This window comes from Callospermophilus lateralis, chromosome 5 (genome assembly GCF_048772815.1).
Source record: "Callospermophilus lateralis isolate mCalLat2 chromosome 5, mCalLat2.hap1, whole genome shotgun sequence".
Taxonomy (NCBI): domain Eukaryota; kingdom Metazoa; phylum Chordata; class Mammalia; order Rodentia; family Sciuridae; genus Callospermophilus; species Callospermophilus lateralis.
Window position 1 is genome coordinate 52,586,348 of NC_135309.1, and position 17,375 is coordinate 52,603,722.

The window sequence follows — 17,375 nt, forward strand, 5'->3', positions numbered from 1 at the left end:
TTCACTATATTTAATTTGAAGTAGAATGAATAAAATTATTTTTTTCTCTAAAGTATGAAGGGAAGTAATTAAGAGAGAATGAGCTTTTTTTAAAATTTATTTTATTTTTTTTAAATACATGGCAGCAGGGAATGCATTACAATTCATATTACACATATAGAGCACAATTTTTCATATCTCTGTATATAAACTATGTTCATGCCTATTTATGCCTTTATACATGTACTTTGGGGTTTTTTTTGCATTACAATTCTTTTTTTTATTATTAGTTGTTCAAAACAGTACATAGTTCTTGATTGTTAAAAATCGAAGTTTTAATAAGTGCTTCCTTAAACTTATTGGTATTGATACAAAAGGATAGGATAATTTCTGTGAAATAGCCATTGGAATAATTTGAAAGGAAAAATTAGAATTCCTTTAATGACTGTTTTGGTAAAAGGCTATTTAGACATTTAGTTTATGCTGTGTGTACTCATTATCTAAAAGTTCAAACTAGAATTAATACTTTTAAAAAGACCACTATGATCTGTTTCTAGCTATTTTTATTCCATATTAACAGAACAAATGTACTCTGAGTATACTGTATGTGGACATTGTACTTGTCTTTTACTCTTCAGGAATTTGGCACTTTTTACTCTGGCTTTCCATGTGTTCCAGGGGGGGAAAAATCTCAAAATACCAACTTCCAGGCTGCACTCCAAACCAATTTAAATTGGTAGTTTGGGGGATGGGACCTGTTTATAGTTGTTGTTTTTTTAAAGGTCTCCACAGCAGCATTAATAACAATTATATTAAAATCAGAAGGACTTCAGATTTATTCATCTTGTCATTTATTAACTTTTATCACATGAAACAAAATTACAAATTTCTTTTAAATGACATAGCATTTTAAAATGAAATTTTATTTGCATCGAAATCAGTGGAATGAACTTCCTCCTGTCCTGTTTGTTTTTTACCCTTATAAGGTCCAAGAAACTGGAGACATTGTCATTTCAAATGCATATGTGGATCTTGTGCCCAAATTAGATATTTCAGCTAAGACACCCTCTGAGGTAGGTTATAAAAACTGGTATATAAATCACTGACTTATTTATGAATTTTGGTTAAGATCAACTTAAGAATGTTCAGTGTGTCTTAGAAAATTAAGAGGTATAAAAAGATAATTATTAAAGGACACCAATTCAGACCTGGAATAAGGAATATTTTGGTAATTTACAAATTTTTTTAAAAGATTTTTGTTTGCAGGTTATTGTTATCTTTCAAGATAATTAATTTTCTTAGTTAACAAATCAGTTGTTTGAGAAAATATTTGAGAAAAATATACATTTTTTTTATTTGTATGCAGGTATGAAAACAATAGCATTTTTAATTAAGAAATTTGTATTCTCAACATGCTGAAATATGATAAAAATACTTATATTCTGTCTCTAAAATATTAATTTGATAATATTGAAATTTTTATATAATATGATCTTTAATTTTTTTGTCATAAACTGACTGAAAATTAAAATCTCAGGAATTATCCAAGATCAAAAACTTATGAAGCTGGGTGTGATGGCACATGCCTGTGATCCCAGTGACTCAGGAGGCTGAGGCAGGAGGATTGAGAGTTCAAATCCAGCTTCAGCAGCTTAGCAAGGCCCTAAGCAAGTCAGCAAGACCCTGTCTAATTAAAAAGAGCTGGGGAAATGACTTGGTGGTTAAGCGCTCCTGGGTTCAATACCTGGTGCCTAAAACAAAACTCAGAAGCTTTAGAGCTTCTGAGTTTAGTCATCATGTAATTTAGTCATCATGTAATTTAGTCCCATTTTATAAAGATCAGACCACAGAAGTTGATTGCCTTTCTGGACAATTGGACATATATCATCCAGTTCCTAGTTTTCTTTAAAAATATTATGTTTGAATGCTGATAAAATTAGAATCTTGTTAAAAGAACTAAGGTTTTGGGTGACATGAGTGTCAAAGAAGCCTACTATGAAAAAAAATTGTTTTACGTGCAGTTTTTAAAATCAATTTTATACCACACATATTTGTAATCATTTTTGTGTTATTTTTACAGAACTTTTAAAATAAATTTTCTCCTTTTGTTAGGGTGGAGAACTTCAAAGTAATCTTGTGTTTGAGGAAATAGGTCGGCGCCTTAAGGAAGTTGGGCGTGAGGTGGTAAAGAAAGTAAAAGCTGTATTTGAGTGGCATATCACTAAAGGTGGAGACATTGCAGCTAAGTGGAGTAAGTCATATCCTCGACTTTATAATTTTCTGAGGTAACTCTTCATAAATAAAATACCCTTGTCATAGAGATAGTCTTTTTGAAGGTAAGTAATTCCTATGTCTTAAGATTTGTAAGATAACAATAAAAACATTCATTTTGAGGATTTCATTATAATACCTAGAATTAGTACAGTTGGTACTTCCATATGTATAGGTTCCACATCCAAGGATTCTTATCAACCACAGATTGAAAATGCAGTTAGGGTTGTGTTGTTTGCATCTATACTAAACATCTATAGATATTTTTCCTTGTCATTATTCCTTAAACAACTATTTACACTGGATTAGGTGCTGTAAATAGTCTAGAAACGATATATGGGAACATGTGCATAGGATATATGGAAATTCCACAGCCTTTTATGGGGGGGTGAGGGTGTACCAGGGGTGCTTAACCACTAGTCATATCCACAACTCTTTTAAATCTAGAAATAGAGTCTCTCTAAGTTGCTGAGACTGGCTTTGAATTCAGGATCCTCCTGCCTCAGTCTCCTGAGCTACTGGGATTACAAGCATGTGCCACCATGCCTGGCTGTACCTTTTTATATAAGGGGCTTGAGCATCCTTGGGTTTTGATATTCAAGGGAGGTCCTGGAACTAATACTAAGGGACTAGTATACTTATACAGTAGCTGTATGCTTCCTTAATTTTCAACTTCCTTTAGTCAAATGAAGTAATTTTAAGCCATTATATTTGATAATTTTAAAATTGTTTTATTTATCTCAAAACAATAATTTGAATTATTTCCATTATTGGCATAAGATCATAATTATGTTCTTGGTATGTAAAGATTATAATCCTAAGTTAATATTTGTTTAGGGAAATTATCTATTAGAGTGGCACATTAGAAATAGAAACACTTCGTTAAATCAACTTGCTGCAGAAAGAAAACAGTTATATATATTTTATTAGTATGGAGGTCCAAAAAGACCCTGGTACCATTTTATAAAGTGAAATTAGAGGATAAAATGATCACAGGAAAAATTTTTACCAGGTCTTTTGCATCTGTTGTGTGACTTTACTTTTATGTTTTAGAGTATTTTAACCTCTAGAGTTGTTAAAGAAATATGATATGCCAGTGAATGCTCACTGAAACTTTGATTTCTCATGCTTTTCTACCTGAAAGTCCCAAAGGACAGGATTCTTTCACTATTAGTCAAGCAGCGCTGGTCCTCTGAACCTATCTATTAATAGAAGAAAAGCAGCACAGTATCCAGAGTAGTTTTTAACTCAAAGCTTTTTCCTTTCATAATTGTGAGACACAGTGAGATCCCATGTAGTTGAGATTGGCTAGGAGCCTCTGGAATGACATGGAACTCCTGGAGGGGGTCTGTGATTGGCTTATACTCCAGGACCATCTAAAATTTTAGACCTGACTCAAATCCGATTCTAACTGTTCTCTGGGGCAATGTATAAGTATAGAATACCATGTTGGTACCTCAATGCAAGCTCTGTAGGCTGTGCTTTTGACACCCTACAATTGGTAGAATGAAACATCTTTTCACTTGTCATTTGTACACCCTGTACCTAATGTACCTGTTTTACAGAAAAAATGTTTTGGATTTTTACTTACAGAGCAGACGCTAATATAACAGTTTCTATTATTTTTATTCTAAGATTGTTCTTTAAAGGTACCCATTTAATTGCCTTGAAAATTACATTATTTTATTACTCATTACAACTGAAGAATCACTATAAGTGCTTAGAACAAAAATTAAAACTTTTTTTTGCATCTGTTGTGTGACTTATATGTTTTAGAGTATTTTAACCTCTGAAATATTTAAATCAACTGAAATATTTTGAAGTTCTGTCCAATTGGTTTTGGTTAACTATAAATAATTTTCTTTTAAATATAGTGTTTGCTATTCTTTTTAAGCAGCATATATTCATTATATAGAACTTCATATAAATTGGTATGAAGAAGAAAGTAAGGACATATACTTACAACATCCACATTTCACCTTTTGAAGATTTTTGTTCTTCTGAAAGTCATTTGTGCTTACAGGAGGTTAATTCAGAAAGGAGATAAAAGAGGACAAAAATGTAATGTGTATTTATTTCTCCTAATTATTTTTCAGAGTACCTAATTTTTTGAAATAACTTCATAGATTAACAGTGTATACATAGATGCCATCATTATAATTCTTTTTTCTTTCTTCCATGTTGGAAGAAAGTATGTTAGAAAGAGTTAGAGTTAGAAAACACAGGGTTATTGAAAACACCTGTGGTTCACTTTAGACAAATGATAATTTTCTGTAATATGTTGATAATACTTAAGATTCTCCACTTTTTCTTTTGGTGATACTTTATTCACAGACAATATTAGAAAACGCTCTTACATTTAAAAATTACCTTTAGGTAATCTAGGAAGAGCCCTTCTCCTATATGATTTCACTGGGAATATTGGAATTTTGTTAATTGCTAATTATTGATGCCATGTAGTTGGTTTTTTTTTTTTTTTCGCATCTCCTCTTTGGGTTCTTATTTATCAAAGCCAATAATCAAATCGATCTTAAAACTTTGAAAAACATTCACCCATTTATTTGATAGCCAACATCTTTGGGCAATGTGTGTGTTTGGGGAAGTCTTTTCAAACTAAATTAGTCTAAGTCTAGAGGGAATTAGAAGAGTTCTGGTGTTACCTGGGACTGTGTTGGTTTTGATTATGGAAGAGGGGATTTATTAGCTGTTCTTGGGGAGGATTTTTTTCTCTGAGGCCTGTAGTTCATTGCTACATAGCAGGAGGGTTGCCTGGGTGAGGGCAGTGTGCCCTTTGCCTTGCAAAGCTGAGATAATCCAGAGTCCTTCCTCTTCTCTAAGGGCCAAAGGGACAGACCTGAGAGGTGTAGAAAGTCAGAGAGAAGGCCTCAATGAGGTGCTTTTGGAAAGGAAGTCATATCTCACTTGCACCAGGGACCAATTTTTTGATCATAAGTATAGATTTAGAATTGATTAATAAAAACATTTTTCATAGGTGGTGCGTCCTTAAGTAACTAGAGGTTACTAGAGGTCACACAAGGAAAAACACAACTCATAATTGTGTTTTACCTTCCACTTGATCTTGTGCTTAACTCAGAAAGGGCTATGATTTAATCTTTTTCTAGCTTTTAGTACTGTAACACATATTAGCCTAACTACATGTTTTAATAAGACTAAAAGCCATGAAGAAAACAGTTCAAAGAAAAGGCAGCCATTCTATCTAAAGTACCAAGATTGTATGCCTTACCTTCTATTAAAATAGGTCTATTGTAAGGATAGTGACATTTTCTTCTTAATATGAGTGAAATATATAGTAACATAGGGTGCCATTGAAACATTTTATATATAAGATTTTTAAAAATTTTTTTTAGTTGTAGATGAACAATGTATCTTCAGTTTTTTTTAATGTGGTGCTGAGAATTGAACCCAATGCCTCACATGTGTTAGGCAAGCACCACTGAGCCACAACCTAAGTCCCTAAATTATATATTATGGTATTTATTATTACTAATTTCTCAAATCAACCAAAATTGTCCTAGTGAATTCTGTTCTGTTGTTCTGTGCAACAGTAAAACTTTAGAGGAATTGAAAGATGACAGAAAGACTCAGAGCTCACACAGTAAGGTAAAAGAATAAGACTCTACTTACAACTGTGCTCCTGAAAATTAAACATAGTTACTCTGATCTGAAACTTTAAAAACTCCAAAACTCTGAAAATGTAAAGTTTTTTTCCCCTCCTTTTTTCTGCTGGCACAGGATTAACTTGAACTTCTATGATGTTATTTCTTTTATTTAACTCACCTAAGGTGAATTAGTCAAGAGTAGAAATAATTTCTTCATAGAAAAGAATTCCAAAGGTACAACACTGTAATATGTAGATATTATGTATCATATTTTATGTATCAGTTTTTTCCTAAAATTTGAAAAATTGTGAATTCTAAAACATATCCAGTTGGAGGCAATTCAGATAAGGTATTATGAATCCGTACTTTTATATAAATAATTCTCATGGAACATATGGGAAGAGACAAGGAGAAAGTGTCTTTAGCTTTCAGAGAATGGAAGATTTGGTTCAGTCAACAAGTATTTGTGTATTTCACTGTGTGCCAAATTCATAAAAAGACTGCCCCAGGACTAATTATTAGAAACTGTGTCAGAAAAATTGAAATAGCAGGGTCAAGTAAACAAGGATTGTTGGATTGCAGAGAAAAGGAATAAAGACCTAAATAAAATAATAGGGAGGAGAAGACCTATGTGAAATATTAACTAAGATAGAATTGATTTGTTGGCTACTAGTAATGTCTGTAAAAGAGGAACAAGAATCTAAATTAATGCTGTGTGTTTGAGGTTGTTGACTATTACTAGAATTGCAAAATGGAAAAAGAAGACAGAGTTTGGGGAGAAAAAGACAATGAGCTGTGATATCCAAACTAGAGTCAACTAAGAGTAGAACTAGATTGTGGGCACTTTGTTTCTGGTGTTTAGGTGTAAGTTCACAGCTGGAGGCTGAGAGTTGGAAACCGTGTTCAAGGAATTACTAGTTGGAAATGAGAACATTAGTTTTGCTATCTTGCTTAATGGCATACAGGAAGAAAATGGAGGGAAATCTGTGTTAGTACTGAAGATTTGTTGTTCCTGTTCACTTTATAGAACAGTGGCTCTAATATTTCCATTTGTCACTAAACAAGATAAACTTAGAATTTGATACACAAATAAACAATACCATGCTTTCGAATAGAAAAATATTTGTGGAGTATATCCAATATCTGTAGAATAGCCATACTACTGAAACTTTTTGCAAAGATTTATTTTCATGTGCTAAAGATAGTGTTGCTGAGCAAAATATGATTTGTTTTCTTTAGAATAATCGGCTTAAACCAGTTGGTATTGAGGAATTTAGTTGTCTTCCTACTTGATTTAAACTTTGCTTCCTTTCATATATTTGTAATCTTTTCCACTATAGGCATATAGTGGAATTTATATTTAGATAGCAGGATTATACAGATACTATGTATTTTTGCTTAAATATTGTTTGGTAAGTACCGAGTTTTTTTAAAAAATTATATACTGTAATTGTATAGGGGTAAGTCTAATAACTGGAGTAAACCCAGACATTTATTATGTATAATTAATTATTCAGTGTTTATTATAGTGACTAGATGGAGATATCCTTTGAATGCTAGATGTCACTTATTTTGACTCTTGAAAATTTGCCATAGTGTGGAAGAATTTGAGAACTGGTGAATATAATCATTCTTGAGGATAGCTTTTGAGCATCAGAACACACAGCTTCCTGGTTTGGTGTTCATCTTCTAACGTCAAACCAGATCACCCTTTAGGGTTTCTTGACTTGAATATAAACTAAAATTTAAGAATGTTTGTTCAAATTTTGGATTGATATTCAGAAAAGTATCTTGTGCATTTAAAGAAAAAAGTCTTTGGAAAGAAAATTGAAGAGATATCTAAGATCTGTATTTCCCTAGCAACGGTGACTGTTTCTCCCTTACCAGTGGCACCTCCTGATTACATGCCCATGTGCATTTACTAAAAAAGTACACATAAAAGCATCTTTTATAAACCACTTAAAACAGTTATGGCTTTCCATATTCTATGTGACTTATTTATTTTAATATCTTTTTGTAACTTTTTGTTTAACGTTTGTAAAACATTTAAAATAAATTTACCACTAAAAGAAAGTAAGTGCAATCAGTTTCTTCATTTCTACTATAAGATTAACCCTGACCTCATAGGTACCTGTAAATTCAAGGTGATTGTGTTAGATTATTCTTCTGTATGAACCATGTTGTAGACCATGACCAGAGACACTGTGAAATTAGTTGTTCCATTCCTGTATTCTTGCAGGAACTAGCCCTTTGTTAGTCTTTTATCAGCATTAGTTATTAGCTTTCTTGCTGTATGTATATACATGTGTCTGTATAACCAATGTGATTCTGCAACCTGTACACTTGGAAAAATGAGAAATTATACCCCATTTGATTCAAATGTATGATATGTCAAGATCATTGTATTGTCATGAACAACTAATAAAAAAATAAAATAAAAAGAAAAGTTTTATCATTAACAAGAGTCTTAGCTACAAAGCAGCAGGTAAAACAGCCTAGGTGAGTGAGAGGGCAAGTGGACAGGTAAGAACTGTAATTAACAAAGCCTCACTCCTGCACTGTAGCATTAAGGTATGTGGTGTCCAGCTTTATCCTTGAGAGAGAGATGTATATCTATACCTCTGTTTATCTAGCAGTATATATACTGTGGGCCTTAGCCTTACTTGTGCAGAATTAAAACCATCAAAGTCTTTCTTTTCATTCTCTCCCACTCCATGCCCTCTATTTTAAACTATACAGATATATACATTAGAATATATTTTCACAGAAGTGTCATTAAGAACAGAGCCTTTGCTCTTCATATTATACTTGTTGTACCTCATAGTTCCTGACCCATAAGAAAATTAGTGAAGTGAGTGAAGTATGCAAAGTGAAATGGTGACCCTGCTTTGTCATTTCTCCTTCCCAAGGTAACAGTTATCCTCCCACCCTTTTTTTAAGTGTAGTTAGCAAAATTTCCTCTGTGCACTATTGGTGTTATGTAATTTTCTCTTTGGAGTAGGGCTTGCTAACCAGAATATAGTAATTAAGCATTTATAGCTTTTCCCAGACTCTTAAGTCAGGAATTTTGTATTACTCTCCAGGAAGAGAGACGCAATTGTAGCTCCCCCACTGGAGCAAGAGGCGGTGTTTTCATAGGTTGAAGCTGAATGAGTGGAATTAGTTTTCCTGTATGTATGATATGGATCATACAAGATAGCTTAAACTTTCTAAGGTATAACTTGGTATAATGCTCTATAAATGTTGAGGTAAATTTTTAAGTAATTACCCAGTCTATTTCTGGGACAGTTAATCCTTGTGTCAAAAAGGTTTTTTTTAAGGAAGAGAAACTAACTTAAAAACTCAAAAAAAAAAAAAATTATAAATAAGTGGAAATTATAACTAGAGTATTTTTTAAATCTATTTTTATTATTTTACTATTCATATGTGAAATCTTTAAAGAATTCAAGTACTTGAAAGGTGACTAGATTGTGTCCCACAGTCCCCGCAGTTAGGAACTATTCTGAAATTTAGGTTTTCTCCATTTTTTACCGTAGTCTATTTGAACTTAAAGGCCTTAATTACATATACTCCAGCTACTTTTATTCCTTAGAATATCTTACTCTACATTAGTTCATAAAAAATGCATCTAAGAAAGGATTTTCTAAATGACAGATAATATGTAATCTATTGATAGAGTAAGTACCACATTAGCTTGGAAACTCTAAAAATTGTTTGCATTTGGCTAGCTACTTATACCCTCATTTGTGAAGAAAAATGTGATACACATTGGTTTCTTCCTGTTTTTCCCAGCAATTGACCTGAAAAATGAATCTGGAAAAGTATACAAAGGCCCTGCAAAAGGCTGTGCTGATACGACTATCATAATTTCAGATGATGATTTCATGCAGGTAGTTCTGGGCAAGCTTGACCCTCAGAAGGTAATGTTCTCAAATTTTTTATTTATTCATCATTATTCCTTCTTGTTTGACAATTATAGTTTTTGAGCTGATTTCCAAATTGCTTCCAACAAATCTGAAGGAAACACAGTATTCTGAAAGTATTCTACCAGTATTCTGGAAGACAAGTCATTTGTAATTTTAAATAGAGTTTCAGTTGACATTTTTTAAAATTGAAATTTTGTTTGATATTCCTTATCATATAGTAAAACAAAGATTAAACCATACCTAGACTTTTGAATCTATTATGTCATTAGTTCAGAGGTAAAAACCCATGGATAAAGAAAATGTGGTATTCAATGGAATATTACTCAGCTTTAAAGAAGAGTGAAATTATGGCATTTGCCAGTAATTGGTTGGAGTTGGAGAATATCATGTTAAGCGAAATAAGCCAATCCCACAGAACCAAATTCACAATAAGGCGGGGGGGGGGGCCCTGGGGAAGAATAGTGTTACCTTAGATTAGGTAGAGGGAAGTGATGGGAGGGAAGAGGAGGGGATGTGGAAATAGGAAAGATAGTGGAAAGAAACAGATATTATTACTTTATGTACATATGTGACTACATGACCAATATGATTCTACAACATAAACACTCAAAAATGAGAAATTATATCACATGTATGATATATCAAAGTGCATAAATGCATTATACTGTCATGTATAACTAATTAAAACAAATTAAATTCCTAAAAAAAATTTAAAAATGATATTAGCAAGTACTACATAAAATTAGATACTCATTCTTGGTAAGGAGGGTTGATATTTCTTACTAGAAATGCTTAGGATCAGAAAATTTTGGAATATTTGCATAAATTCACTAGTTGAGCATCTCACCCAAAAGTCTGAAATATTGCAAGATCTGAAACTTTTTTTTAAGTGTTGACATATAGCTCAAATATGTTTAAGATTTCAGCCGGGTGTGGTGATACATGCCTATAATGCTGTTGGCCTAGAGGCTGAGGCAGGAGAAGCGCAAGTTCAAAACCAAGCCTCAGCAACTTAGTGAGACCCTGTCTCAAAGGAAAAAAAAAAAAAAAGGCTGTGGCTGTGCCTCAGTGGTTAAGCACCTCTGAGTTCAATCCACTTTACCACCCCCTCTGCGCTCCCCACAACCCCCAAATGTTTTGGATTTCAGATTTTTGGATTAGGTATGATTGATCTGGGTAAGGTTAAGAATTTCTTCAAAACTAGAGATAGGATCTTTCAACATAACAGTCAATATATTACTCAAAGTGAAACATTTAGAGACCTTTCAGTGGAAAGTAGAAAGTCATTAAGGCAAGAGTGTCTTCTCTGACCATTAGTTAATATTCTGAAACTTTTGGCCACTGCGTGCACACACATGCACGTGTGCGCGCGTACACACACACACACACACACACACACACACACGATTAGCCATGGCAGTTTGAGTAGAGGAGAAAATTTTGTTATTTTCAATTCATGATTATGTAACTAGAAACTGCAAGAGAATTAACTGATTCTTAGAATGAAGAGGTTCAAACAAATGACTGAATAAATAATTATTAGGAAATAGTTTTCACATAGCAGCAAAACAGACTGTTTATAATCATAACCTATAGTACAGAATAGCAGTGACTAACCTTATAAGCAAAGCATAATGCTTATTTAAAAAAAAAAAAAAACTACATCACTTTGTAAGGAACAGAGTAGTTTGACTAGCTGAGAATATATACTTATTTTCCAGAATGTAAGGACTAATTTGAAAAGAATTGGGAAATACAGTTGTTCACAATTTGGTGTTCAGCATCATATAGAGTGAATCTTGGCTCTGTCACTTAATCTTAGGGTCTCAAAAATGAGTATGATAATTGTAATGATCCCCAAGTATTGTTTTTGAGAACTAAATCCAATAACATAAATGAAGAGCTTAGTATAGTTTTTGGCATTGAGTGCTCTGTTAATTCCTTTCCAGGAATTTATATGGTACCTATTCTGTCTCAGATTCTAGTTAGCAGTGAATAAGGCAGTGCTTCTACCATGGGGACCTTAGTTCTGGAGCACTAATAGAAAATAAATAGAATCTTTTATATGAAGAAAAATAAGGCAGAGTAATGGGTGGAACAGTGGTTGGCAAACTTCCCGTGTGTCTCATAATAAGTGTTGTACATTTTAGGAGTAAGATGGTTGTTTTATTCAGCTTTTTCGCTGCTGTGACTAACAGACCTCATCAGAATAATTTTAAAGGAGGAGAATTTTATTTGGGGACTCAACAGTTTCAGAGGTCTAAGGTATAGACAGCTGACTCCATTTTTCTGGGCTCAAGGTAAGGCAGGACATTATGGCAGAAAAGTATGGCAGATGGAAGCAGCTTACATGGTGATCAGGAAGCAGAGAGATGGGTCTCTACTTGCCAGATACAAATATATAACCCAAAGCCACACCCCAATTCCTGCCTACTTAGCCTTACCCTACCATTCAGTTACTACTCAATTAATCCCTATCAGGAATTCACTGATTGGTTAAGGCTCTCATAACCTAATATTGTCTTCTCAACCTTTTTGCATTGGTTTGCACATGAACTTTTGCACATTGGGGACACATCTAAACCATAACCATGGTCTCAGTTGTAGCTCTTCAGCTGTCATTGTAGTATTAATGTGGAAACAATTGGGAGTGTCTATGTTCCGATAAAACTATTTCCAAAAACAAGTAGCAGATTAGGTCTGGCCCTCAGGCCTTAGTTTGATATACCTTGGGTTAGAGTATGACAAGGTAGGGGGACTATTTTAGATAAGTTTGTCCAAAACAGCCTGATTAATAAGACTTAAGAAAAAGCAATGACCCGTGAAACTGAAGAAAAAAATGGTTATTTTTAAAATTATTATTTAAAAGTCTTTGAACTTGTTTTTTTTCATCTTTTAAATGGGGATGAGAACTTTTAATGTACCTACCTCAAATTGGTGGTTGTGTATCTTAAGTGAGATTGTATTTATGGATCTGCTTTATAATGCTAAATATGTATAAATATTTCTATTTTTTAAGTTAGCTAAAAATCTGATAGTTTCTTTTTCAGTTCACATTTCATATATTCTCAAGCTATAAAGACTGATTATTTTTATTTTATGGTAGGGAATTTATACTGAGGGACAACTTAAGTTACCCAAACAAGTTTCTGTATCATCTCAGATAAAGGACAAATGGGAACTTTTTCTTACATGCCAGCCTTTTGCTTGATAATGATGAGCTCAATACATTCTTACCACATATAGACATTAACCTAAGCATTTCACACTTTATTTCTCTTAACTTACACAACAGAGTCATGTTATTTAGGTACTGTTGTCTTGATTTTTTTTTTTTTTTTTTAAATAGCTGGGAGACTGGAGCTCAGAAATACTAAGTTCACCTTGCTATTAAGTGCCAGATCCTGGATTTTAACTGGCGCTCTGGTGTTGGAGCCATGATGTGTTCACCACAGAGCTACACTGTCTTATTTTGTCATTGTATGGCTATTTCATTAAGATATAGTAAATCTCTTTAATCTGAATTGATATAAATATTATCCTTAATAAAATATTCATCTCCACATGTAGGAGCAGAGCAAAACCAGTTATAAGTGTGGGTTGTGATAGGTCTGGGAGTACTGTTTCTTCAGATAAATTATTCCATCTTTTCTAAAATACATAGGAGTCTTTGTAAGATAAAAGTTGCCTTTGTTGTCCAGAATTTTTAATAATTGTATTCAGTCTGAACAGTCATCTTTTTTAAAAAATGGGCAAATGTAACATGATAACAGTTGACATCTCTTTTCCTCTCTCCTTCCCAGGCATTCTTTAGTGGCCGACTAAAGGCCAGAGGGAACATCATGCTGAGCCAGAAACTCCAGATGATTCTTAAAGACTATGCCAAGCTCTGAGGGGCATACTGCATTAGTAATAAAAAGAGAATAATTAGATACTTTCTTCATTCAAGTATTATTTGATTATTCTGCGAAAATGATCAAAACTAAGATATGGAAGATGCTTAACATTTTCAGATTTTCAATTTCTACTAATTTTGCACATATTATTTTTACAAGGAACAATAAGCTAGCTTATAATTATCTTTCTGTTCTTCGAATTGTATCTTCATAACAAAAAAATTTCACTCAAGTCCATTTTCTTTAGAATTTGGGATAGCATTTATAAGTTGAAAGAAAAAATTAAGTGAATAAAAGCTACTTTGATATCTTTTACACTTATTTTCTGTTCTCTAATTTATTGATACTCCCATATGTACTTATTTCTCACTCTTTGCTATATAACATTGTTATGCTTTTAGGCAAGGGAAACAAGGGAAAAGTCTGTGCTCCCAAGTAGTTTTTTTCTCACCTTCCCTTTGCTGGAAATTGTGTACTTTCTCATACTGTTTGTAAATCTAGCAAGGATATAGCTTTCTTACTTAATCAATAGTCTTAAATAATAGTCACAAACAAGTGCTGTCATGACTTTTCCCATTTCCCTCAGATGAGGCATTTGGGAAATGTTCCCTTGATGGATTGTCTACAGAAATGACCATCAACAAATGGAATACTCAGGTCAGTTATGAAGTAAATCTCTTTTATGCAGCATGAGAAGCACATGTGGATTGCTGTTACAGGTAGGGTTCTCTGGGAAGCAGATTGGGATGGAGATTCATGGACAGAAAGCTGATTTGGGCATGCCTTTAGGATCCTCAACTGTCAGGGGAAGCAAAGGAAGCAGGGTTTGATGCAAAGAAGTTAGGCTGTGGTATAATTACCACAAGACCTCAACTGATCTTTTGGGGACCTCTGAAGTTGGGGCGGCCCTTCAGCATTGTCCTGTAACTAGGTATTGTTTATGGTCTACTCTACAAAGGGACCTTGACCTTACACAGAGTAATTCCTGGAGTAGGCATATATTCAGTTGATAATCTTTCTCGCAGGTGGATGAATATGTTCTTCAATCTTGATGGGGATTTGGGGAGCTCACCATAGCTCTTTGCTTCAGGGAAAAAGAATATAGACTGAGGGAATTCTTGAGTTAGGGATTAGGGGAGAAGGTCTTAGAAATTTGAAATTGGGGCTGGGGATGTGGCTCAAGTGGTAGCGCGCTCGCCTGGCACGCGTGTGGCCCGGGTTCGATCCTCAGCACCACATAGAAAGATGTTGTGTCTGCCGATAACTAAAAAATAAATATTAAAAAGTTCTTTCTCTCTTTCTCTCTCTTTGAAAAAAATTGAAATTGTAGGTAGAACAGTGATGGAGCATAGAATATCCTTATTAGTGACTTATTGAATAGGTTAAGTAGAAGGCATAAGAAGAAAAGCTACATATTTAGCAGTTATCCCTTGGTCTAATTTCTCTATAGCATTATGAAATTGACCTAAGTTCAAAATGATCTACTGTTCTTCCAAGTGAATTTTAAAACAGCAGTGACAGTCTTATTATGTTGTTTTTTTATTGTATTAAACAACTCTTCCTATTGAGCTTGGAAAAGCTTGGTGTCCCAATAGAAATGTAATCAAAATTAATCACTATAAATTAATGAAAGTGTTGATATATGTACCTTAGATTCTCAAACTGACATTAAGAAAGTTTTAATTATCTTTCCCCTCTTTGTCAATCTTAAAGGTTGGAGAGCTACTTATATTCAGATTTTGCAGCTAATTATTAGTCTTAATGCTGTTTAACTTTTTAAATATTTTAATATTGTTAATGTACCATCCTGACTTCTTTTACTATCCAATGAGAAGTATATTAACTTCTTAAATGGGCCAGTCTGACTTCTGTGTCTTTTGACTTCCTTTGTCAACAAAATTCATTAAACTCATTGCCCAAAGTTTTCATGTGAGCTTGTTCACAGACTTCCTCTCCCTGAGTACATACCATAATTCTGAACTCTGAATTCTGAAGTGAAAGGTGTTTAAGCACAAATCATATTATTTGTATAAGCAGTTTGGATAAAGAAAGCCACCCATTAAGGAAATGATAGGACTCTTCCCCCAAATGTTTGCAGATACCAGCTAAGGTCCAACCCTGCACACTTTCCAAAGGATGGTATACTCAGGACCTGCTATGTTAACTCTTTTCTACACTGATAGGCTACACAGTTTGGGTTTTCTTTAGAGAAAATTAGATGTGATATCAGAAGAATGTATACCCAACCCAAAGTGTTTCTGAATTTTTTTTGTTGTTTAATCTTTATCACCTGGTAAATTTGTATATAGCCTTAAGCCTACCACATGTGTCACCTGTGTGTAGTTTTCAATCAACACTGATGGAACAGTTTCTCACACAACTTTGTATATGTAGTTTAAGGCAAACAGTCTGAGAAAACTGATTTTTTAAATTGGAGGGAGGGATTTGAATTTTAATTTGTTCATTAGGTTGTCAAAGCATCAAAACTAATGATCTAGTTTTGCTGAGAAATTCTGAACTAAAGGGTAACAGTTATGGAAAGTGATTTTTCTGAAAAGAAGAACATTTTAGGTCAGTCTGGACCAAGATATTTAATAGGGAAGAGGAAAAGTAATTTTAACTCAAACAGGTAAAATAGAAAAGTTGCAAGCTTTAGATAAAAACTAATCTAGAATGATATTACAGGCACATGTAATATAGTGGCTGAAGTTGCCCAGTTACGTGATATCTAGTCATCAGGGTTAACATAGCTTTTAGAAAGTACCTGAGCTGGTAAAATGTTGAGTCATTAAAATTCAAAATTTAACCCATATAAGAGCTGTTTATAGCCTCATCCAGAACCTGTCTTTTAAGACGGTTATATAACTTCTGGGTGCACAGCTGAAAGAACTGAAAAATAGAGATGTACAAAGAACATGTGTTGTTCAGGGAACCTTGGCTGGGGAATTTTTGAAGGCAGTATGGAAGACATAAAATTAAACCAGAAAACAGTCTAAAAATATCACCAGGGTCATTTGAAGTGAGGTTAAATAGTTCTTTGGACCTTAATTTCTTTTGAAGTAACAAGTAGTCAGTAAAGAACAAGATGGCTTAAATCAGGAGTTGGCCAACGTATTCTTAAATGGCCAGATAATAAGTATGTTGGGTTCTGTGGCCATATTGATCTCTGTACCTTAAACAACAACAACAACAAACTATAAAATTGTGAAAACCATTTTTACTTAGCTGGAAAATAAACAGGCCAGGCACTGGATTTAGCCTGCCAGGTAGGACCTTAGCCCAGATGTTGAGAACCATAGTTTTAGAAAACAACATTATAAATTGCCACATTTATTTAAACAATTATGATGCCTGGCACAGTGTTGCATACCTGTGATCTCAGATACTCCTCTGAAGATTGAGGTAAGGAGGAGGATTGCAAATCTGAATTCAGCCTCAGCAAATTAGGCCCCATTTCAAATTTTAAGAAAAGGGCTGGAGAAATAGCTCAGTGGAGCACATCCTTGGGTTTAATCCCCAGTACACTGTCACATTATGAAAGTAAGACTGCATTTCAGGAACATGTTTATTAATAATAAGTGGCAAGGGATTAAAATTACACTGAGATTCCATCCCTAGTCAGAATGACAATTATCAAGAATACTTGTAATAATAGATGTTAGTGAGGATGTGGAGAAAAAGGT

At 33.6% G+C, this 17,375-nt stretch overlaps 1 protein-coding gene across 1 annotated transcript in view; it reads left to right on the forward strand.

Moving 5' to 3' along the window:
* Hsd17b4 (hydroxysteroid 17-beta dehydrogenase 4) overlaps positions 1-15,613 on the forward strand; it is a 120,742-nt gene extending 105,129 nt beyond the window's left edge. The window contains exons 21-24 of the mRNA XM_077109464.1: positions 966-1,052; positions 2,092-2,230; positions 9,663-9,790; positions 13,600-15,613. Of these exons, the coding sequence (XP_076965579.1) occupies positions 966-1,052; positions 2,092-2,230; positions 9,663-9,790; positions 13,600-13,689 (444 nt within the window). The 3' untranslated portion in view covers positions 13,690-15,613. The remainder of the gene's footprint in view (positions 1-965; positions 1,053-2,091; positions 2,231-9,662; positions 9,791-13,599) is intronic.
* The last annotated feature ends 1,762 nt before the right edge of the window (positions 15,614-17,375 follow it).